Here is a 25,193-nt window from a genome sequence, read left to right as displayed (position 1 = left end):
TTTTTAAGGAAGAGAACTGTCTATGTGTTGATGTGAAATAGCATTGGAGGAGAGACTGGCAGAAACTATCCCTTGATATGGCAAGTACACCATAGTTCACCTCATCCATAATCACACATTCTAGGTTGCTGTGCTGGATCTAACTCCTATGAGCCTCAACAATTAGCATCCTCCAAGGTACCAAGCCCAGCCTCCAGCTCTTCTCTCTTCACAACCTCCTTAGCTGTTTTTTTTGTTTTGTTTTGTTTTTAGTTTTTTGTGGTACCAGGGATCGAACTCATGACCTTGCACTTGCAAGGCAGGCTCAGCACCACTGAGCTAAATCCCCGGCCCCTCCTTGGCTGTTCTTATAACTCCCATGGCTTCAATGCCTCCTATGCTAATCATGCAGACCACTGTTTCCCGTAGATGCTGAGTATTCTGAGTGTCTGGTAGGCTCTGCACACCAAAGTTTTGCCCCTGTGCCAGCCTCTTTTCTCCTCGAAACTGGAGCAAGAGGTCTTCAGCATGGCCCCATTTATAACCTTGAAACCAGGGTTTATATATCTGTGACAAAACCAGTGCTCTGATTCAGATCAGTGTGACCCGGAACCCATGCTTCTACTACACATTTCCCTAAAGGGAAGTCCTGTAGTTACTTCTTTTCAAAATACATCATACAATCTTTATTTTAATAAGTATGAAGCCACTCACATTTATATCAGTAGGAGAAAGGATCATTTTATGATAATAAATATTCATGTAAGAAAAAGTCTGCAAAGAAGTTTATTCTCACAAGTTACTGCTAGAAGAAATCCTTCAAACAAATAGTGCAGTGAAAATGTCTAAGAGAAGTACCAATTTTTCAGACCTCTTCACCACTGTTTTTGTATGCACTATCTTTGTGATTCTGTATGTCACGTTTTTAAAGAGTTGCTCCTTCAGAAGACAGTAACTCTTCAGTGTTTCTTTTCCAGGTTGTGATTTTGTAAATGGCTACATTAGGGCTGTGAATTGTCTCACCGTCTTCTCACTCTCCCTTTTTAGTTCTTCAATATGAGCATCCAGGCGTTCTAGAATATGATGAGACCTCAGCTCCTCCTCTTCCAGAAATCTGCCAGCTATTGAACCCAGGGGAGATATAGGCATGGAATACTAGGAGAGAGACAAATTGTACCATGTATAAGTAAGTAGAAATTTATACCCCTAAGATAAACTATTCATGATTTCTACCTAGTAATATTAAGGTAATGTCTCCCCAAAGACATAGCGTTTTCATCTTAATGACAATAAAAGAAAAAATTGAATGAATCCCATGGCAAGTAACAGAGATTTCCCTTTCATACTATAAAGTAAATAAATAAAATAAATTATTAGCTATTGGTCTGAAGAGTGTCTCAATTTACACCTATATGTCATTCTATCCATTGAAAGTACAATTAATGTAAACTATTTCAAATTTACTTTAAAATCTGAATGTTACTTGCATTTTAAAAACTAAAAATCTACCAACAATTGATGCCAATTAAAATCAGTCCCCCAAAATTCCAGTGCGAAGTCCTTTATTTCAAACTCTTGGTTCCAGTGATGCTTCAGAATACACACTTGTGATAACTTAGGAAATGTGCTATATGCAGTCTGCCCTCATTTGCAGTAGTTAAGTTCTACTGAGTCACCCTGAACACTGAGAATGGACAGACTTATCATCCCACAGGAAACACGCAACAGATATGTATATACAACAGATATGTATATACTCACACAGACTATAATCCTGAATCTTAGAAACACCTCAGCCTGGGAGATTCCATAATCTCCCAAGAAGTTCAGAAGTGCTACATGGCTCTTAACGGCCCCACTAACAGGAGCTAGAGCTGGAATCCAAACCCCACCTGGCTGGCCCAGATCTGACTCCCCTGCCACTGCCATGCTCTGACCATCTCTCTCTCTCTCTCTATGAGCAGGACAGGAAATAGATGCCACCTTGTGTGACCTCAGCTAGAAATGTGCAAATGGCTGAATCTATTTTTTTGTTGCCCTGTGTGTATCCACACGACTGTGAATGTGCCATGATAAAGTTTAGAGCACAGGCACACATGCAATTACATAATCCCCAGATGAGAATCAACTCTATTAACTTGGTAGAGTCTGAGGTTATATTCCATAACCAAATAAATTGATGTTTCTGAAGCAAAATGCATGGAAACTCTCATCAGAAAAGAAAACCACATCAGTACAAGTCAGGGAAAATTTTAGTACCAGAAAATCTTTTGTTGAGAACTTGGGAAAAAAGTTTTCAGGATTTCAGAATAACATATCAATTAAATAGGGACTTTAAAACTAAAAGAAAACTCCTTGAACTAGTCAGCACATTAAAAAGTAAAAAATACTGAGCTCTCCCAAGAACAGTGCATGATCATAGCTGGCGACAGGGACGCCATGGCACGCCACCCACGCCATGCTCTTGACATCTTCAGATGCACTGCTTCTTCCACCTCCACTGGCCCACCTGTCCTACTGATTCTAGTGCAGAATCAGCCCTCTCTGAAAGAGATGGGAAGGGAGTTTTCAATTAGGGTTAAAGATAAATGAATATCTATACTTCAGGTTATATTTGGGAACCAGGATATATTCTGGAAAGTAATCTTGGCTGAATGTGTCTTTATAAGCAAAAATATAAGAGAGAAATACATAAAAATAATAAAGGGTATTTATGATAGAGAACCAACAAGGAAAAGGAAAAGAACAACAACAACAAAAACCCTCTTTATCCTTAAACTAAGAAATTAAGCCCAGATGCTTCAGTCAGTAGAGCATTAGACTTTTAATATGTAGGTTTAGGGTTCAAGTTCCAGTTCAGGCACTTAATTTTTGCAACCACTATAGAAATCAGTATGGAAATTCCTCAAAAAACTGAAAATGGAAATTTCATTTGACCCAGCTATTCCTCTTGTAAAGCTTCATGAAAAAGTTAAAGACATCATATTACAGTAATATATGCATACTCATGTTTATAGCAGCACAATTCATAACAGCTAAATCTTAGAAGCCATCTATATACCCATCAACAGATGAATGGAAAAAGAAAATGTGGTATTTATACAGAATGGAGGACTATTCAGCCATAAAGAAGGATAGCTTTGAGTCGCTTGTAACAAAATGGATATACCTTGAAACCATAATGCTAAGTAAAGTAAGACATAGAAAGTTAAATACCTCATTGTTTCTCTTATATGAGAAGCCCAACATATAAATAATTTAAAGAGAAAAGTAAAAGACAGATTACAGGGTCAGGAAGGCAGATCTTTTGGAGATGGAATGGGGATCTAGGACTGGAGGGAGAGGGGATTGAGTAGAGGGAAAGGGAAAGTAAAAAAGGAGTAAGATGTGCTATGTACATGTACCAAGTCTCCAGGATGAATGCATCATTGTCACAAATACGTACTAATAACAAAAATAAAATTAATAAGCTAGAAAAATCAGAAAGTTTCCATACCAAAGATATAAATTCTTCCTGGTCATTCGTACCATCAGACATAGTGTCAGAAAAATTGGCATCATTTGGATCTAACAGTGAAGGCAAAGAGTGAGTCTGACCCAGAAAGTAAGAAGGCAAAGAGATGGTGGAGCTGCAAGAGCTGAGGTGAGGACTCAGGGGGCTGCAGACCCTGGACACAGGGCCTGTGTTATCCGGTGCTCGTCCTCCTGCAGAGTGGAGACCTGTATTGTAGAGCTCAGTCTTTATCCCATCATGTCTGTGCTGGCCATGGGTTGGCCTGAATAGCAGGTTAGAAAACAAAACAAATGAAAAATTGCAGCAACTTGTCTCTTTCCAACAGAATCTAGGATGTTCATTTAAACATACACAATGAGGCTAAGCTGTACAGCTCTATAATTTACAAAATGGAAACCCCCACCAGGTGATCTTTTACTTATGCAGATCCCAAACATCCAGTCCCCACGGCCAGGTCCCTATACTCACACACTAACACCATAGCAAAGGGGACAAATAAACTACCAGAGTAACCTAGAGTGGCTGATGCTAGGATGGGGGAGTGCTGCGTACACAGAGCAGGTAAGAGTGAGGGGCAGGGTGTCAGCAGGGCTTCTGGCAAGCCAACACAGAAGCCGCATGCTGTGAACAGAAACCAGGCAGTTTTCACCTAATGTTATGATAATAGCCTATAATTAATTGACCAAAAGTACAATGGAGGCTTTTTATAAAAAGCAAGTTTTCAATCAAACATTGCCAAATCCTGAGTCCTCTGAAGATTGGGACAGGTGTTGAGGTGTGAGGCAGCATGAAAGGGCACAGTAGAAAAAAGGTGTTGCTTATACTTGCATGAAGAGTGCAGAACACTAATGTAAGAGCTATATAAGTTATATAAGCTCCTCTACACTTTTTAATCTGATTGTAGTTTTACTTGTAAACAGCACACTTCAGAATTACACAGAACCTTTGATGATGATTTAATTTTTTAAGTCAGAAATTATTCTTTAAAAAGTGAGAATTATGTTGCAAAAATACATATTCAGAAGAAACTTTACTTAAATTCCATATTCTTGAACTCAGTTGTTCTGCTGAGTGTCAGTTTAAAGACACTGTCTTTTTGTTTGCACATCTGTGTAGCCATCTCCAGCTGAGATTTGGTATCCATTAAATCTTTCTGTAGTTGTTGATTTTCAGACACTAATTTATTTAATGTCTCAATATAATTCTCCTGAAGGTCTGCTAGTGAAATTTCTTTTGCCTAATAAAAAAGAACACTAGAGTCACCTAATTTGTACAATAAAACTTGTGACTTATGATACTGTTGGCTGAAAAACTCAGTTTGTTTCAACTGCAACTACTCAATGTATGGCTTTACTGTAATTGGAAACAGTGAAGAGTTTTGCCTTTAGTACTCTTAAAACCAACAGAAACAAAGGACTCTGTTTAAGAGTAAATGGGAAGGTCCGGTATGGTGGCACACTCAGGAAGCTAAGGCATGCATGAGGACAGTTGTGAATTTGAGGCCAGCCTGGGCTACATGGAAAGACCCTGTCTCAAACAAAACAAAATAAAACAAAACAAGACTAAAGTAAAGTAAATGGGAGTGGGAAGTTAAGAGGTACAATGGGCTTCCTGGTATACCAGAAATATTCCAGTAGGTGGAAGGATAGAACCAAGATGGAGGAAAGCTGCAAGAATCAGGAGATGCAAAAGAAAAGAAAATAGCACCCATGGTTCTTCTGCAAGGAAAAGGCTAAACAGGCCCAGAATACCTCTGGGAAAAAAGCAAGAGACCTAGTTAAAGGGAAGAAATTTAATTCTATAAAACAATTCTGGTTCTAAAAAAGAATTCTGCCTGAAAGGGACAACTTTTAAATAAATATTATCTCAATTTAAACATTTATATAATTTTGGCATCTACCCCATATCTAAAATTGGACACAATATAGCAGGATTCCAGTTTACAGTGAGATATACCATTTTGTTCTGCTCTTAGTTCTGTGATCATAAATTTTATTTCTCTTTAATTCTAGGTGTTTCTTGGTAATACAGAGCCTTTTCCCCTAAGAAACATATTTTACTTAGCAAATTTATGGTGATCTTGAGAGTCTGATATGATGTTTAGCCTGGTCTTCTCTATAAAAAATTTTCTGAAAGTCAGCTGATCAAGAGTGATCTGACAAACAAAACCAGCCAAAACAAACTTTAAAGTGCCTCTGTTCTATTGGTGACAATGAGTTATAAAATCTTTCAAAAAGTTGTCCATGCCAGATAAAAATCTCAGGAGAACATCTGTAGGATATATCAACTAAACTGCAAATGACTGTCAGTTTTAAAAATGTAAGCATTTTATTAGAGCTGCTGTTCTAATTAAAGTAATTAGATATTTATTAAGATAGCTATTTTTAACCCAAATATTCATTTATAAAAATAATTCTGCCTTCCTAAGTGGTAAAACACAAAAGGGCACTTTCTTATAATTATTTCTAAAAATATGTTCGACATGTTCACACTTCATGTTACTTTGAAACCAAAGAAAGCTTAAACTGCTGATAGGATTTTCACCAGCCAGTTTGATTGATAGCATTAAAAATATTTTAATATTTGAAAAAGATAATTCTTGTCTTTTCCAGGCACCTGTCAAAATTTTTCATTTTTGTTTTAGTAATAATAATTATAGATAAATGAATATGAGAGATACTATAAAAACTGAGCAGTAAGAATGGCCTGTTCAAAGAAAGAACTGTAGTACCAGTTAGAGGGAGATTTCGGGAGAAATTCGCTGAATACAATCTCTAGTCATAATTTGGCTTAGTTTCCCTGAGAGGTCTCAACTATTAAATATGAACAGGAATTACTGAATGTAATAGGATGTCTAAATCAAATATTGCCATATCCTGAGTCCTTTCATCATTCCCTAAGTGCAAACAAAATCACTTCTTGGATTTCTGCCCTACTAGCTTCATCTGGCTTTAGCAGGGGCACATAGTCATTTACTATCCACCCACCAACACACCCACACATCTAGCCGTCTACCCATGCACCCATCTACCCTTTCACTGGTCTATCTGCCCACTTATACATCTACCTTCCCCGCTTAAAAATATTTAGCTATTATTCCTCTCCTATTTTTCCCATCTTTGTGGGCCTGTGCTATTAAAAAATAATCTTTTCATTAAAGTATTAGGGGAATTTGAAGAGGAAGCAAGACTAGAAAAATGTTGTCATCTGCTCTCCTAAATGACAGCATACTATTTCATGGTGCAGACAGCCACATACTAGCCATTTAAACAAACACCTAGTTTATCTCCAAACTTTAAATATGGCACACAACACCACAATGATGTTTCTCTACATTAACTCCTATAGGATAAATTCTTTGGGAATGCAAACTGATAGAAACACTGAAGAACAATTCAGCAATGCCTCAAAATCAGAAATGTACCTGATCCAAGAGTATAAAAGCTATATGTATATAGAAGATTAATATTTATTGCTAAATTGTCCTCATGAAGGGCTATATCAATGTATTTTCTCATTAACAGTGCATAAGAGAGCCTGTTTCCCTACATCTTTGCTAACAATGGCTATATAATAATTTTTTAAAGTTACTAACAAGCTAATTTGTAAGCGGTGTTATCCTTATTGGGGAGGTTTAATAGCTTTTCTTTTTCACTGAATATTTATAGTACTTCTATGAATTTCTATGTTGCGCCTTTCTACTGAATTATCTTTTTATTATTACCTCTGCAGGAAATTTTTATATATTGATATTTTATGTTAATTTTAATCTGCCTATCTCAAAGATTATAAAAATAGTTCCCCATTTTTCTAATTTAAATAAAGTATTCTAGCCTTTTGCATTTTCTTCTATCTCAGCCTACATGGTTGTGAGATTAGAACTATTTCAGAGCAAGTAGGAAGCAATGTGTAATTATACACATATACATTTTTGGAGACATAATACTCTCAGGAAGTACAGAAAAAAAAGAATTTCTACAATCTCCAGGTACTTGACCAACATCAAGAAAAAATGATTTGGGACACATGTATCATTCTGAAAATGGTAAGAATCTTCTAAAAAAATAGTTAAAGAGTATCACACTGTTCGTACCTCACTCTTAGCTACGCCTTTTCTCTTGTTTTGCAGCTGATATGCATTTTTATCCTTCCTATTAAATTATTCTAAAGTCTTAAAGGCAAGAATCCCATCTTATTTATCTTTATGTTCTTTATAGAACCCACTAAAATGTTTTGACATCAAAGACTCTAAAACTTTTGATTAAATTAACTGTAACTCGAAATGAAATGAAAGTAAATTATTGAAAAGGTGATATACTTTATAATGAAGAGATATTGTAATGAAATTTTAATGTAACAATAATAAAACATTTAACATTTATTGCACACTATCAGTACTACGCCAAGTTCTTCATATGCATTTCCATAGTAAGTATACAGACTGTGCAAGTATTTCATCATGAAAATAACATTAAATAAAATCTTCCTATTGATTGAATAGAAAATCATATTTTGCTTACTTCCATCCTTGTTTTAATTTAATTTTACTTGAGAAGTTTTGTGTTGGGCATGGTGGTGCACACACATAATCCCAGAACTCAGGAGGATTGCCACAAGTTTGAGGCCTGTCTGGACTGAACTATACATAGCAAGACCCTGTCTCAAAAAAGCAAAACAAAACAAAACAAGAAAGAAAAAAATTCTGCAGAAGGTTCATTCCACTAGTTTAATCTACCTCATCTTTATAATATCAGTATTTACAACATGATTTTTAAAGGGTTTCTAAATAGAAGAACGTAAGTTTCTATGTATGTACCTCATGTAAACCCAATTCCAATTTCATCACCATTTCAGAAAGACGACGATTTTCTAATTTAAGTGATTCCAACTGATTCAAAATTTCCTGATAAAGGAAAAGCAAAAACAAATAAACAAATGTAACAAATAAATCAAATGCATCTTACAAAAATTTTCCACAATAACTTCCACTAGGCTGTTACATTCTTCATTCATACACACATTTACACACAAGCACAGAAGCACGTACTTTCTAGAAAAATGTGTTCACAGTGCTATCAGGTGATGTAACACACATGGGAGTAAACATTATTCTACAGTGATGAACTAGGCATGGCTGAAGCAGGCATCCTTCTATTCACTGGCAAGTGATCTCTAATCACTCTCCCGTGTTAGCCTCCTCCAATATGGCTTCTGTCTCTAGCTGGCATCAGGTGGGATTGAACTTCTTTTACAAAACAGTTTATTTTCAGTCCTCACTCTCCTTAGCTTTGCTGCTTGACTATTTCTACTTGAGAAGACATCTTTGACTTTTTCTGACTTCTTTCTTCCTCGGCAAAAACTACCTGGTTAACTTCCTCACTGCTACCTTTTATTTTAAGGTCTATTCCAGTATCTTTTCTTATCCTAAGTGAAAAGTATCCTAAATGTGGTTCAAATCACTACTCTGTATACCCTGAGCTTTTTCATAATAACTGCTAAATTTCTCAGGGGTTTCAAATGCTAGTTTTATGCAAGGACTACTACAGGTAAATGCCTAACCTTGATTATAATCTTGAATTCTGGCCTTCTGTGGCACTGACTAGTAGATATTTTCATACAAGAATCTAGTCTTTATCTCAAACCAAATGTGCCAAATCAATGTCCCCTCTACCAGCCTCTCTACTATGTATGCCTTTCATTCTCACCCTAACTTACTCCCTATCTTTTCTCTGTTTCATTACAAAACATTATTTTCTACTCCATTGCTTAACTTTAAATCCTGAGTAACACTTTTCTTAACTCTATCACCTCATGCTCCCAGTCCAATTAACCACAAAGCTCAATTACCAGCCAAGATCTCCAGAATTCATCTGTATCTCTCTCCTTTCTTTGCTCACTGCAAAGGCCACCATCTTGCTGCTACACCAGACCCTGAGAGGACTCTGTCTCTTTGCTCATTCTATGTGAGGCCATAGCCACTCTTTACTGACCTCAGGAGCACACCAAAACACCTTCCCACAACTGGTGTGGCACCTCAACAGATAGCCCCTGCTTTCCGTCTTGTTACTTCCACTCACCTCAAGTGTATTTCAGTTTCAATCACAGCCAGCACCTCACATCCTCTCCAAGACCTCTGCATGTGCTTTTCCCTTGCATGACATACTGCTCCTTCCCATTCACTCAGTTCATTTCTATTCAGCCCTCAGCTCTTTTATTCAGGTATCACAGCCTCTAAGAAGCCTTGGATTTCAGTGATCTAGATCTGAGCTAACTGGGTTCACTTCTAGCACTACACATACACAAAGAGAGAGAGAGAGAGAGAGAAGAGGGAGGGAAGGGGGGAGAGAGAGAGAGAGCGAGAGAAAGAGAGAGGCCCCATTTGTCTGTATCAATCTCATTTCCCCACCAAGCCTCATTAGATTGCTTGCTAAGTGTCTACCCCTGAGCCCAAAGCAGGTGTCTAATGAAAATTTACTGAACTAAACATTACAGAAATTCTATCTTTACTAAATTCAATCTTCAAAAATAAGCATCAAATAAAATTTTTGTTAAGGCTTCACCTTATGCTCCACTGCTTTTTCTTCTGCTTTTTGCATCTCTGCTTTGAGTTGCTTTTCCATGTCTGAGGAAGAACATTTGGCAGAAGCAATAGTGATATCTCGCTGATGTAATTCCCGAGTCAGCTGGGAGATTTCCATCTTCATACCTTCTAGAGCAGAGCTGTAAGTCTGTTCAGCTTGTAAAATCTGTTCTTTCAACTACAAAGAGGTAGATAGGAAAACATCAAATAAGTATTTACATACAAAAATATATTAATAGTTAATAAAATGATTACCTTACCTTAAGACATGAAATTTTTCCTAGATTAAATCTGCAGAAAACTAGCAATTTAGCAAGTTGCATGCCTATGTTGAAGAAAGTTATACTCATAATCATTTATTAGATCTCAAAGAGAAGAGGTAAACTATTCAAACACTGAAGATCAGTTTCAAAGTCCACACACATTAGAGTGCAGCAACTGTGACCTTCCTCTTTTTAGCTGCAGAAATTTTGCTTATATGGTTTTCTGTCCACAGAATATAATAAATAATAGATAGACTAGGGGAAAGGGCTGGGCTGTAGCTCTACTGTGGGGCACTTGTCTAGCGTGCATGAAGGCCTGGGTTAAAGCCCCAGAACCACAAAAAACAAGGACAAGTCAGGACAGGACAGGGAAGAGGAAAGGAAGGGAAAAGGAAGAGAAAGGGCGGGGGAAGGTAAAGAAAAAGAAAAACAAAAGAAAGTGTAATTTCAAAGTAAAAATGAAGTAATCTCAAAGAAATATACAAGTCAACAGATAGGACAGCTAGGGCCTGAGAATGTAGCGGTAAATAATTCTGCATAACTCAATGTGCAGTGAGGACATTAACCACATCACAGCACACGAGAAAGTACATTTTTATATCCATATTTAGCCAATAAGAAAATATTAAATGACAGCTCATATAATGTATTTCTGTAAGAAAAATATTGGTTTGGAATCCTTTTCAGCTAGACCTGTTTAAAATAGTTTCAGAGTTCAAGTAGGCAGGCTTCAATTATCTTGAAAATAATTATATGGCATCCCTGAGGATACTAAAAAAGCAGGCACTTTCCCTCAGCACAGTCTGTGCTTTCCCTCTCCTGAATATCAAGTGTCCTTTGAATTACATTTTTCGCTCAGGAAAATAACCCCTATAGTCTGCCAACCCAGGTCTCAGTCCATAAATGCATCTGACTGTGTGACCCCCAGCATGCAGACTTTTACCGTCTTAATTTCTGCCCTGTACTCATTGTTATGTCCTTCCATCTTCTTCAATTCTTCGTATTTTTCCATTAGCTCTTGGCTCAGTTGTTTACATGTTGCACTCACAGATTCCAAACTGTATGACAAAAATATAATAACCTTTAAAATAAAATACCCTGAAATTCATAAATTGGATTATCTAATTTACTTTCTTGATATCCAAGATACATCCTACTAATGTCTTAAACACCACTTCATACCCCAAATTAAAATACATTTCCAATTTTCTTATCATGAGAGGGAGCTAAATCTAACTCAAACCTTTGGCAATACTTTTCATTTTAGTTTTTACCTATATTCTTTTCTTCTGCTTAAAATTAAACTGGTTACAAAATTCTGAAGATAACAGCAACTTATTTAATTTTTATTTGCTAGTTGTACTAGAGGAAATTATCAGTGAGCTGCCATCATCTCAGTTTTTGCTATACCTGATTATACAATTTCACTCTATAAACAGAGTAACAATTAAAGAGTTTCCAACTCATCACCCTTACTTAACACTCAATTCCTCACCAGACAAAAGAACCAGAGGCACCAAACCTCTCTTACTTCACAGCCCATTTCTACTAACATGATCTTTTTGGTCCTAAGTTGATAGTCTCTACTGTCTTCCACGTGCATTTGCTATGCCTGCCTTATTCTCTCTTCACTTGTCACCTCCTTGACCACAAACATCTCTTTCTCCCCTCACCTGGCACTGTTAGTCAACATCCTTTCAAGACCTGACCTCAAGAATCAGATCAAAATTTACATGATGAAACCACTCAGCCCTCATTCTCCTAACCATCTTTTTTTGAGTGCCAGGGATCAAACTAGGGCCCTTGTGCTTGCGAGGCAGGTGGTAGAACCACTGAGCCAAATCCCCAGCCCCTTCCTAACCATCTGAACAACAATTTATTTTCAGTTCTTATAGCTAAAATGTAAAAAATGTCTAGGACTTTCTATTTTAAATTTCCTAGTTTTTTATTCCTCTCAGCTCCCTTATCATGTATATTTTATCTCTCAAAGTAAAAATTCTATGATTAAAATGTCTTTTTATTTCTTCTCTCCCTCCAAATTTAGCATTCATCCCCTCTGCCCCCTAGCACATGGCTCTAGACTATTTTATAAATGCTTACTACTCACCTGGTTTGTTTCTCCAGTATATCCAACTTATCACATAAGCTATCTCTTGAAAATATCGTCTTTGTAATACAACAGCACAAAAACTACTGATTAAATCCCCCTACTTCCTCATTTAGGGAATATTTTGTTCAAATGAAACAACACAAACTGTTTAAAACAATTGCTTTTTCTAATTTTTTTGAAATAAAAATATTTAAGCTATTGAACACTGGTGTTTATATCCATTTATTCCAATTTTACCTAGTTCTAAAAATCCTAGAATGTTCATTTATTCAGTACTTAGTATGTGACAACAACGTGCCAGACACTAAGCTTGAGAGAGAAGAAACATCACAACTATACTTTCCTAACTACAGATGATAAGATCACGGCCTAAAGAGGATCAGATGTCCAAGGTAACGTTAAAAATCAGCAAAGAGACAAGACTTCAGAACCTCAAGACATAACAGTAAGAGCATGTGAAGATTACTGACGAACCAATCAATAAAAACATCTGTAAGATATAAATTTTCTAATATCAAAAAAAATAAGCTTTATTTTATTGGATGTAAAGTATTTATATATAGTCAATAATTATAACAAAGAATACACTAAGTATTCCAAGTATTCTAAAAGGGATAAAACAAAAAGTGCGTGGCACATATGCTTAATATATGTAGTGAAAATACTTAGAAAATACTTAGTGGTTTCCAGAAACAGAAACAGAAATAAAACTAAAAACAACAAAAGTATTACTTAAAGATGGCCTAGCCGGACACAGTAGCACACACCTATAATTCCAGTACTCTGGGAGGCTAAAGCAGGAAGATTGCCAAGTTTGAGTCCAGCCTGATCAACTCAGTGACTTAGTGAGGCCATGTTTCAAAATAAAAAGTGAAAAAAAGGTTGGAGATGTAGCTCAGTGCAAAGGCCCTGGGTCAATTCCCCAGTGCCCCACTCCCAAAGATAACCTAAAAAGACTAAAATGATCTAGGTGTGATAGCACACACCTGTAGTCCCAGCTATTTGGGAAGCTGAAGTGGGAGGATCTCATGGGCTCGTAGGTTTGAGACCCACCTGGGCAACATGGCGAGAACTGTCTCAAAAAGAAAAAGAAATAAACAAGTGGTAATTTTTATTGTTCTCTGTTTGCCTAAAAGCTAACAGTTTGTGTACTTTTTATCTTTTACATTCAAAAAGTTAGTGTACAAATGACCAAGTTTAATGTAAAACAAAACATCAAACTTCCCAGTCAAAAAGTTCAGAAGTATGACAAACAAAAAAAATTTATAAATATGACAAAGGTAAGAACTGGCTTTATTACAGTATGTCACTGGTCAGGATTCAATTAACATCCAAGGAAATCTCAACAATTCTGCAGAACAGAAAGAAGGAGCAGCACATGTCAACTGTGACCTCTCCAAGAACAGTGTCAGTGAGGTGGTAGAAGGAAGCCAAAATGAAGAGGTTCTAAACAGGACAAAGAGGAAGTAGAGAAGGTCAGTACAGACAACTCTTCTGAAGAATTTGATTTTGTAGAAAGGCAGAGAAATGCAGGAGTAGCTTGATGGGGATATAGGATTAAAAGAGAATTTTAATTTCTTTTTCCAAAATGGGAGACATTAGAATATATTTTATATCAGTGGAAATGATTCAGCAGAGAGGCAGAACTTTGTGAAGTAGAAGATGAAAGAAAAAACTGCAGGAACAAGACACACAGGATGGGTAAGTCTTAGCACAGACACGGATCCATCAGTTCATCTGCACTAACAGATTTATGGGCACAGATGCAGGCAAACTGGCAGATTTGGTGGCAAAAAATTAGGAAGTTCTCTTTTAAGATTACTTTTCAGAAGGGGGTTATTAGTTTACCATACCAATATGATGACCACAAATTCATAATAATAACTAGAGGTTTTTGAAATGTGTATATAATTATCTACCTGCCTTCTAGACGAGTCACCTCTGCTTGCAAGAGTTCTTCACTTGTGTGGGTAAAATCCAACTGGGAGAGCACACTGCCTAAGTCCCCTTGCCCTTGAGAGGTGATCCTCCTTTCAGCCTGAGAGTCCTCCAGGGGCCTACAAAAGGACACAAGATGAATGTTATAAGCCACTTATTTTACAAATAGGAACAATGAATAGGCAACTCTTTTTCCCATCCCAACTGTTTGGGGAGAGTACATTCTTTGGTACTCCACTTTCTTTACTGCTTTATGTAAAGAACTGGGAGAGTCAAGACTCTTCCCAATTTACTCCTTTCTTAACTGGAATCTGGCATGTTTTACAAGGGAAAAGTGAAATCACTGTTGACAATACCTTGCACCAAAGAAACTCAAGTTTCAAGACAACTCTGGCAAGATTAAAAGCTCATCAGATGTAAGTCAAATAAAAGAAGCATAGTTCACATTGTTATTTTCCACTGCAAACCTCTCACTGCAATAACTGACACATGAAAATTAGTTTTAGGAATGTTTTTAGAAGTGCTAGCTCTCCATGAAATTGAGAAATATGTGTTTCAAGAGACAATACTTAACCTAGAACTATGGTTCTAAAAATCTGTGGAGGGGCCAGGTCCTGAGTTCAATCCCCTGTACCAAAAAAAAAAAAAAAAAAAAAGTGCTAGTTCAATGGATGGCTGTTGGTGATGATAAGCAATACTAACCATGACTTACTCTATCAAGGAAAGCAGGCTTTTCAGGAGTTATGGACATAATTCCCTTCACATCTGTAGTTTTACCAAGAGGGAAATCTAAGCAGTTCCTAACTTTCTAAACATCAAAAGCTTTTTTTTTAGGAACTCGAAATAAAAGGGGAAAAAACTAGGCACACAAAACTTTTTAACATAAAAATCCGACTCATGAGTTAAAACAGAGGAAGAAAACCCAGAGTAGAATCAAACACAAAATTGTAAATATGCAATATTAAAACTGCTACTTAATGCTGAACCACCAAGTGGGTAAGATGAATAATATTTAAGATTAAATACACCTTATGGAGTCTACTAGGTGTTGGATGTTGGTTCCTTTTGCTTGTAACTTCTTTTGCATTTTTGCCTCAAGCATGAAATTTTCATGATACTGAAGATTTGCCTTCAATTCTCTCTTTTCTTCCTGCAGAGTCTGCAAAACACTCAGAAAAATGTCAGATATTATTGTAATTTTCCTTTAGTTTTCTTTCAGCAGAGCCTGCAAAATACTCTGAAAAAAAGTCAAAGAGTATTACAATTTTTCTATCTCATAAGAAAAGAAAGCCAGGGACTCAGACTGTAAGTTATATGACAAGCACAATGTTAATATAGCTATCAAGAGTTAGGCTATCAGCTACAGAATAGGGAAGAAACCACAATTTTTTTTTTTTTTTTTACCGGCAATTGAACTTGGGATCTTGTACTTGCAAGGTAGGCAGCAGAACCACTGAGCTAAATCCCTGGCCCCTCCACAGATTTTTAGAACCATAGTTCTAGGTTAAGTATTGTCTCTTGAAACACATATTTCTCAATTTCAGTAATTTAAAACACACCTCCAACAGTTTTTCAGATTCCCTCAGTTTTTCCTCTTTTTGCCGTTGATCCTGTAGAATAGTCCTATTGGTTCCAATCAAATCATTGACCCTCATGTTAAGACGCTCTATTTCCAACTCATTGGCACAGATGGTGTCCTTGGCTCGCTCAAGCTTACTGCTCAAGTGCTGGATTTCTGACTGACTGGACAGCTCCACAGACTCTAATTTCTGTTTCCGATTGGTGAGCTGAGCCTAGAAACACACAGGTTAACAACAGAAAAGGAAATAATAAAATAAGGATAAATGAATAAGGAAGACTTAAATTTAACTTCTGTAAAAATGTAGAGCATTAGCTCACTAAAAAATAAAGTATCTTAAGAAAGGGTAAGAAAGAATTGAGAAAGCAATTCCCTCTAGAGAAGAGATGCTGCTCACCTACTAAAAACACAGGTCCATATTATTGTACCTACTTGTCACACAGGAAATAGGAGATATGATGCATCATTCTAATGTAAGTCCAGAAACTAAAGTTTAACAAATCATCAAACTTAAATGTGTAGCTCAAATTTCCATTTTCTCTATCTACAGTACATTGCATGTAGTTATTCTGCTTTAACATTCTTTCCCAATACATTACCAATACCCATATTCAGGTTATTCAAACTGACCACAAAATGCTATTTAAATATGGAAAGTTGGAAAGGATTATAGAATTTCATTGCTTGAAGAAAAATGTGCTTTAGAAGAGGACAGGTTCTATCATTATCAGTCTGTGGACATTTTCTGAGCTAAAAAACTATAACCAAATACAGCACATCTCAAATTAGTTTCTTTCAGTAACATTATCTCCTGAGGCACATACAATAATACTACTTCAGCAAATGTCTCACAGCACTGGAGATTTAGCTCAGTGGTTCCAGTGCCTGCCTTGCAAGCATGAGGGCCTGAGTTCGATCCCCAGTACCATGTACCTATAGTGTATTTAAACCCCTAATCTTCAGGCTCTGTAATCTAACCAAACTGGTTTTGGCTATTAACTCTTTAGTTATCAGAAGTTGAGTTTTTTGTTTTTCATGTTTTTGAGACAAAGTTTCACTATTATAGACAGCTAAGTTAGGTAGAAACATTAGAAGCAGTCAGATAGGGCTAGGTCCTTGAGAGAGTCAAGACAAAGGTAAAAAGCACATTACAACCATGGCCAGAGACACATCTGTTGGAGACCAGGCCTCAAGATAAAGACAAAATGACCAAGTTTACATACTTCCTTAAATGACAAAAACTGGGCCTAATGAAGTCTAGATAATATCAGCCACCCCAGTGGGTGACCAAGACCTCTGGACCCATCGTTTCTCAGAAATAGTCTTCATTTTTTCCATGGACCCGTGTTACATGACTCGTTTCCTACTGGACCACTATTACCTAAGTGACTATACTCATAACCTTATTGGTTAATCACAGGTGTAACACACAATGTACCCATGTGGATTTTGTTCTATAAAACTTCCCTTGAAGGTGGGTCCCTGGCTACCCATATGGGTCCCTTCCCGCCTCTCAGGAGCTATACTCTTAATAAATGTTTTCCTACTCTTAACCTTCATCATTCCTAGAATTCACTCTTTGATTTTAGAGAATATGATCTTGGTGTTATCAGACATCTAACAGGTTGGAAGATATAGTATTTTCATATTTCATCTCCTGTATCATCACTATTCCAGACTGGCCTTCAATTCATTATTTAGCCCAGGCTGACTTCAAATTTTGGCCTGTGAGTGCTAGGATTACAGGTATGTACCAGCACACCCAGCTTAGTTTTCACAAGTTTTAATTTCATCCAGACTGATTCTTCATCACACTGTAGATGAACATAAATCATCTGTTGAAACCTCCCTTATTTTGATTACGTTGCTTAAATATTGGCATTAAGAGGTATTTTAAATATTTCTAAAGGTAAAGAAAGTTTTATTTTAGAAATAAAGTACAAACATCTCTGGGGAATCTGCTACAGAGCTAAAGATTTTATTATATATGGTATGGGGACAAAAATCTTACTTTGCTGACAAAAAGTAGATGCCTAAAAATGTCTATAAGTTAGAGAAAGGGTAGGAGGACAGAGGCTGAGATGTAGACAGATAATGTTTATATAAATTTTGGATCAATATTTCAGTGTAAAGAGCCAAAAACTTTTAATAGATTCTTACAATCATGTCAAAGAAGAGTCAACATAGGTTTAAATTCACTACAATAACTGCTAAGCATGCATTGGATGTTGGTTAATTTTTAAGTAGGAAATCTAGACTACATCTTCAGGTGTAGTAACATGTACATAATACAACACATGGTTCTTTTTTAATTAATTCCCTTCTCTTTCCCTCTATCTCCCTGCTCCTCCTCTAAATCCCCTTTTAAACATATATTTTTCAAAACTAGAAAGCATTAGAAGAAATCTAGGCCTAGGTAAGACTTTATAGTATAACATGAAAGATAGATACTTAAAGAAAAACTTGAAAGACATAGGCAATTTTAGATAACTTAACAATTGTATTTCTATAAAAACTACTTAGCATAATAAACATAAATTTGATAAAACACACATAACTACAACATAACAATAAAAGGGCTTATTGTAGCTAAAAACAAATGAAAAATGCTCAACTTCACTCATAGTTGAAGGACTGCAAATTAAAAAAACTATATTTTTTTCACTTCTCAGGCTGCCAAAGACAAACCTAAAACTGGGATAAGTCTAAAGATGTAATAGTGCCCACTGCTGGCAAAAAAGTAAGGAAATGAATATTTTCATATATTATGGGAGAAAGTCTTTATCAGGTCATCTTTAGAGAACATTTTGGCAATATATTTTAAAATCTTTAAAGACTGTACAACTACTCTCATGCAGCAATTTCGATTCTAGGGCTACTTGTTAAAATATAAATGGACAAATATAAAGATGTTCATCCACACACTATTTTAAGAATGAGAAGTAAAAAACAAAATGTTCTACAATAAGGGATTGGTTACACAAGTTATGATAAATGTAGTAGCAGAGTACACTTATATACAATCAATACAGCAACACATTTGTTGACATGTCATATTTAAACAGAAAAAATTTTAAAGCTCCAAAAAGTAAAAATACTGTATTATGAAATATTTAGCATAGTGTCTGTCACACATAAGTATTCAGTATATTTTTGAATGTGTTTCATGGAAAATTTCAAATATATACAGATACAGAGAGACTAAGATGATGAATCTCTTCATCACTTAGCTTTTAATAAATCAACATTTTGGTATTCTTGATGTTTTTAAAAGTTTGCCACTACTTCTCCCTTCCCATACACAGTATATACAATTCAATTCCTACTAAATGTACATGAAGGTATACTGTACATAAGCATAGAAAAAAAAATCAGAAGACATTTTCATGAAAATGTTAATCACAATAAATTTCTAAAGAGTGAAATTATGGATAATTTTATTTTTCTCATTTTATCCAAATTTTCTCATTTATCTAAAATGAACATGTATTATGTTATTTTACCACGTAAATTAACTCATGTAAATACATGAATCGAGTGACAATTTTTGAGTTCCACCTTTAGATGTTAAAAAAAATCCAACAGAAGTAATTTATGCCAAGAAATTTTTTGATGGGAGAAGTGGTAAGTCATTATTACCTACCCAATGTCCCAGGTTTTTGACTGATTTTTCCAGTGGTGACCCATGTATTAAGCAAATGCAATGACTCAACCCTAACTGGATTCTGAGTCAAAAAAGACAATTTTTAGATTACTGGAGAAATATGAACTAACTAGATATTAAACTATATTAACAAATTATTATTTATACTGTTGTGTGATACTTCTATAACAGGGTTTTTTTTACCTAATATATTGGGAAATAAAATATCTGTGATTTGCTTTGTAATATTCAAGCCAAAAATAGAAAGTATTAAATAGAACAGAGTTTCAGTTCTGTAAGATGAAGTTATAGAGAACTCTTGTGCAACAATTATACAGAGTTAACACTAATGTTTGTGCAGGGCACACTTAAACATAGATCTTTGTATGTCTATACCACAGTAAAAAAAAAAAGAAAGATTAGCAAGATGATGGTAACTGTTAATGCTAGGTAATGGGTATACAAAAGTTTTTTAAATGTTTACAAAAATGATCCATCTAAGCTTTGGTGCATAGTCACAGAATGATATAATTTTGTAGTTTGCCAAGGGAAAAAGAGAACTATAGTATGTTTATAAGTAACGTTTTTGTTTTTGTTAAACAATCAGATAGTTTTAGTTAAAAAAAAAAAAATCAGAAGACTAGTTCAAATATCCTTAGTATAGAAGCCAGATGTTGATTCTTTAAAGGCTTCATATTCTAATTCTAGTTGTCCCATCTTTCCTAATAGTGAAGCTTTAATTATATGGCTGATAATCACAGTGGTAAATTTACACAGTGCTTTTAGTATTTAGATCAAAAAATGCTGATCTAGAAATCTTAAGGTTTTATTTTCCTGTTCTGGTTGCAAAGCTTTCTACAACCTAGGAAACATTTTCTTCTTCAGGTTGTGGGCCCTTCCTGCCATTCTGAGTGAAGCATTTGCAGCAGAAGTATTCTTGGTAGTTTACCAGACAACTGGTATTTCAGAGGTATAAAAAAAAAAAAAAGGCAATAGATTATTAAGAATTAAGACAGCATGACTTTGGAAAAAGTTATTCAAATTTACTGTGTTGAGGTGGCATTGTACAGAAATGGACAGCCATATTGGTCTAGAAATGTTAATTTTTTTCCCATTTGTACAGGGGTGATGCACTGTATTAAATATGTAAGGTCATATCTACGTGGGTTTGATTACAAAAACTAGTAAAGTATTATCTAAATAATGAAAAAAAAAGAATAAGACTACAAGAGCACGAAGCGATTTATATGTTCAGTTTCTCTTTTACTTTCCTTTTTAGTTTTATTTTAGGATTCCCTATTTTTAATGTTCATACAGAGATTTCCGAATAGTTTCTCTGGTGTGAAAAACTGTAATAGCACACAAGATCCTAATGAGATAATTAATAATGTGAAATAGGAAGTAAAGGGCTAAAGGTGTAGGGAAAGTGGGAAGGGTCGGGGAAAGGTAATAAGGGAGAGGAAAAAAATATGAGAAAATAAAAAAATGGAAATAAAGTGTTTGTAAATGGGGAGGGGAGAATGGGGTGAAGGGAGGGCAGGGACAAGGGGAAAAATGAGAATCAAGACCTATCATGTAAAGGTACAGGATCCCAATAATGAATGTAACTGTATTGTATACCTAGATTATACCAATAAACTCAATAAAAAGAAAAAAAAATCTAAAAAAAAAAATTAAGAGCAAATAAATGCAGATTATTTAAAAAAACTTTCTAACTCTCTTCATTTTTTCATTCTGTTCTCATTCTATAAGCTACTAACCTCGCTGAATTATATTAAACAAATAACATGTACAAACTGCATCTAAAAGAAGCACTGAGGCAGTGTCTAAGGTATAACAGACAAATATCACAAATACTCATTTCTCTCTCTATTCAATTTCCTTCGTGTTCTTGATTTTAACTGAAAAATCAAAGGAGATGAATGCATCCTAAGAAGCTATTCTTAAATCAGGTATTTACTGTGTGCTTGTTTAAGCCATTCATTCATCACAGAAGTTTCTACCACTATTCTAAAAAGGTGTTTCCATAGCCACAAAGACACCACTTTTAGTCAAGGTACATACACACTTGGCAATGTGACTCTCTTCGAATTGTGTCCTAACAAGCAGACCCATTCAGCCAACATCCTCCAACCATCCTAGAAATGGAGCAAGGAATAGACAGGAGTGCCAAAAAAAAAATCTCAAAGAGAGAGAGAGAGAGCAAGATGCAAAAGGAGACAGAGAGAACAAGGACAGAACGTGGAAAGGGAGGAAAGAGGTCAAGAGATCAAGATTGGGAGAGTGAATATGTGGAAGAAAGAAGGCAAATAGACATGAGAACAGAGGAAGAGAGGATGAAGACACGTGAGCATGTTTAGTTGCTGAAGAGGATAAACCCATATGTAGAGCAGGATGGGCTCCCTGTACAAGAAAAAGAGCAGGGTTAGCAGAGAGAAGCTGAGAATGATGGAATGACACCCAGAAGCTGCATTACAGTAGTCAGATTTAATCACAATGTTAAACTGTCACAACCCTACCTGAATTATCTCTGATTGTTCAGCCAGAGCCTTCCTTTGTGCTTCCAGAGAAGACACCTGTTGCTGATAAATCAAGCGCTGCTTCTCCCAGTCCAGTGATTTCTGACGAAATTCCTGAGGAGGCAATTAATTTACTTAACTTCTAAGTGCTTCCCCTCACTATCATTACTTCCCAGCTTCACTTCTGCTGTAATTTTCCCCACCTCCCTGGGCACACTCACACCTTTCTCCACAGCAGGAGCCCCATTACTCACTCAGCTGACAGACTGCAGAGTAACACTGAGTTCCACTTACACTGTGCCCCTGGGTATCGATATGTCTTTCTACATTTACATCCCAGTGGCGCAGATGCTAAGCACTGGGTTCATCACCATCTTCACAAATTTGCTGCCACCTAAGGGCTGCTATCATTTTCAAGTGACTTTTCAGAAAACTGATGCTAAAATAATTAAAATTCAAAATATGATTACACATATGCCTTGCAATCAAAATTCCTGATATCTACACCCAAAAATTGAACATTCAAATAAATTTCCAGGTAAGTTAGTAGCCCAATTCTTTCTTTTCAAAATCTAAAACTCAGGAAGCAAGTACTGTAGATGCAGACAGCTCAATATGCTTTGATAGTCACATTTTTACAATCTCAACAGAACTACAAAGAGAAGTACATGATACATTTTAACATTATTCAGAACCCAAAGCCAAACAGTTCAAAACTGATAGATCAAAAGCACCTTCAAATTTCATACCGAGAGAATGAATCCAGTATTTATGAAGAAGGGGATAAAACAAAGGACAAAGAAACCTAATCTTTCTATCATTGTTCTCTAGGATCTTCAACTCAAGATATCTGATTCTCCTTGTAATTGTGAATAACCAGATTTCTGATAGCACTTGTCATTGCTTCATTCTACTATATATGCCAGTACCAATTTAGGTGCTGAGGATAACAACATTTAATAAAACAAACAAAAATTCTATGCCCATTCAATTGGAGGGCAACAGACAGCTCATTCACTGCACAGTATGTCAGATTGTAATACATGTTTTAGAGATAATAGAACATGGAATGTGCACAGAGAGTTGGAAATTTTAAAAGGGACAGCGAGACTGAGCTAATAATATTTACAAAGTAAACACCTAGGGAGAATGGGGATAGAGCTATACTGTTGCAGGGACAGGGAACACCCCTGAAGTGGGAATATACTAGTGTGTTTAAAGATAAGCAAGGAAGCTGGGATGGCTGGAACAGAGTGACTGGAAGGAAAAGCAGAAGGAAGCAAAGTCAGAAAGTAAACAAACAGTGAGACTACGTAGAGCTTCAGTATAATTCTGACTTTAAGAACAGCTACTGGAAGGTAGCTGATTTGACTTTTATTACAACAGAATCACCCTAGCTGCTGTGCTGAGAAAAGAGAGTTTCAAGCTTACCCTAAAGGTTTTAGGCCTGAGCAGGGACAGAGATGTCATCACCTGAAATGGGAACTCAGTGTTGGGAAATGGAAAAGAGAAGTAAAGACTTTATTTTGGCCATATAAAAATTTAGTTTTAGATTCTCCACCGTAGTGGAAATGTGAAACAGGCAGTTGACTGTTACTCTGAAACAGCCATATATATGAAGAAGGATCTAACTTCTAAAAGATAAGGAAGCAAGGGAAACTGAGAAAGAGTGGCTAATAAGATAGAAGCATAAGGAAAATGTAGTTTTCCTAAAAAAGTCAAGAAAGTGTTTTAAGAAAAGAGAACAAAGGGAGGGCAAGGGTATGGGGAAAAAACAAGAACCAAGATATGTCATGTAAAGGTACAAGATCCCAATGATAAATGTAACTGTATTGTTTGCTTTAAATGTACCAATAAACTTAATGGAATACAGAAAAGAGAACAGCTGGGTCCAAAGCTGCAGAGAGCAGGAAAAAGATGAAAACCAGCTACTGGCTTTAGGAATGCAGAGGTCATTGGTGACCAACATGCAGATAGCTTCTATAATGTGAAGGGTCAAAAGCTTTATTCAGTGGATGTAAAAAAAAACATGAGAAAAGAAGAGATGAGTATAGATGCCTAAAGTATTTTAGCATAAAGTGAGGGAGGAAGATGGAGAAAAGATAAGGAGGAGACAAGAGAAGATATTAAAGAGGGAAGAAATATGGATGATCGTAAAATATATCTAGTGGGGAGGGAAAAATTGAGCATGCAGAAAAGAGAAGGAAAACTGCTGGATCAAGTTTGGGTAAGGAGGGAAGGGAAGGTAGGACATATGGGCAGAGTCACAGACAGATAAATAGACACAGTGTTGAAATTCTGAAAAGAAAAGAGTACATTACCTGAAGGCAACAAGTGTTGAAAGTTTGAGGAGAAAAGAGGATGTGAAAGAGTCACTGTAGAAGGGGGACAAATGAGAGGCAATACAGTAGGATTCTGGGTAGCAAAAGGAGCCATCTGAGGTTAATGACCATGAATTTAAAAAGAGGCCAGTTAGCATGGTTATATTCAACCATATATGGCAGATAGACAGTGGGCAGGAATGTGAACTAATCAGAGTTATGGTTTTGCTAAGCAAATACAATAAAACAATAGAGGGGCAGAGAAGATGAGGGGAATATAAAAAATGTGACCTTGGAATCTGAGCTGAGTACAAACCAGTGAGAACACAAGTAGATATGGAGCACTGAAAAGGTGCCAGAATTCAGTGATTTTAAAGGGATGGTTAATGATTACTGAGAATCAAAGGCCTACACAGAAGCTAAAAGATGGGGATGGTATTCAAATAGACACTTGAAAATGAGAATTTAGAGGGCTTGCAAATACTGCTAAAGATAAGACAATGGGAACAAAAACAGAAGTAAGTAGATAAAACAGAGAAGAAATCAAAATATGCATGGAAGAAAGGATGCCAAGAAACCCAAAGTCCAGAGTAATATAAGCCTCATTCTTATGGATACTGAAACCCTCAAGAGTTATGAGAAGAGTAACATGGGAAAGAACAATGAACTGAGAGCTGAAATCTATGAGCCAGGGAAGTAACCCAAAGATCAGGAGATAGACAACTTTGGTTGTAGGTACACAGGCTG

At 36.1% G+C, this 25,193-nt stretch overlaps 1 protein-coding gene across 13 annotated transcripts in view; it reads right to left on the bottom strand.

The window, feature by feature from the left end:
* Positions 1 to 308: 308 nt before the first annotated feature.
* Positions 309 to 25,193, bottom strand: part of Cep63 (centrosomal protein 63) — a 51,190-nt gene continuing 26,305 nt past the window's right edge. For 8 of the 13 annotated variants that reach the window (XM_033759352.1, XM_033759346.1, XM_033759347.1 and 5 more), the window contains 9 exons: positions 22,126 to 22,239; positions 15,944 to 16,177; positions 15,413 to 15,543; positions 14,366 to 14,503; positions 11,280 to 11,394; positions 10,054 to 10,251; positions 8,310 to 8,396; positions 4,528 to 4,730; positions 3,203 to 3,755 (listed from right to left, as the gene is read on the bottom strand). In XM_033759352.1, coding sequence (XP_033615243.1) covers positions 3,209 to 3,755; positions 4,528 to 4,730; positions 8,310 to 8,396; positions 10,054 to 10,251; positions 11,280 to 11,394; positions 14,366 to 14,503; positions 15,413 to 15,543; positions 15,944 to 16,177; positions 22,126 to 22,239 — 1,767 coding nt within the window. In that variant the 3' untranslated portion in view covers positions 3,203 to 3,208. Of the gene's footprint in view, positions 1,135 to 3,202; positions 3,756 to 4,527; positions 4,731 to 8,309; positions 8,397 to 10,053; positions 10,252 to 11,279; positions 11,395 to 14,365; positions 14,504 to 15,412; positions 15,544 to 15,943; positions 16,178 to 22,125; positions 22,240 to 25,193 lie in introns of those variants that run through there. The other 5 variants (XM_019207665.2, XM_033759355.1, XM_033759356.1 and 2 more) reach the window with 5 other exon arrangements.

Source organism: Fukomys damarensis, unplaced genomic scaffold (assembly GCF_012274545.1).
Source record: "Fukomys damarensis isolate Sample0158 unplaced genomic scaffold, DMR_v1.0_HiC HiC_scaffold_37, whole genome shotgun sequence".
Classification (NCBI taxonomy): Eukaryota; Metazoa; Chordata; class Mammalia; order Rodentia; family Bathyergidae; genus Fukomys; species Fukomys damarensis.
The sequence above is the reverse complement of the archived record's forward strand: the minus strand, read 5'-3'. Positions and strand labels throughout refer to the sequence as shown.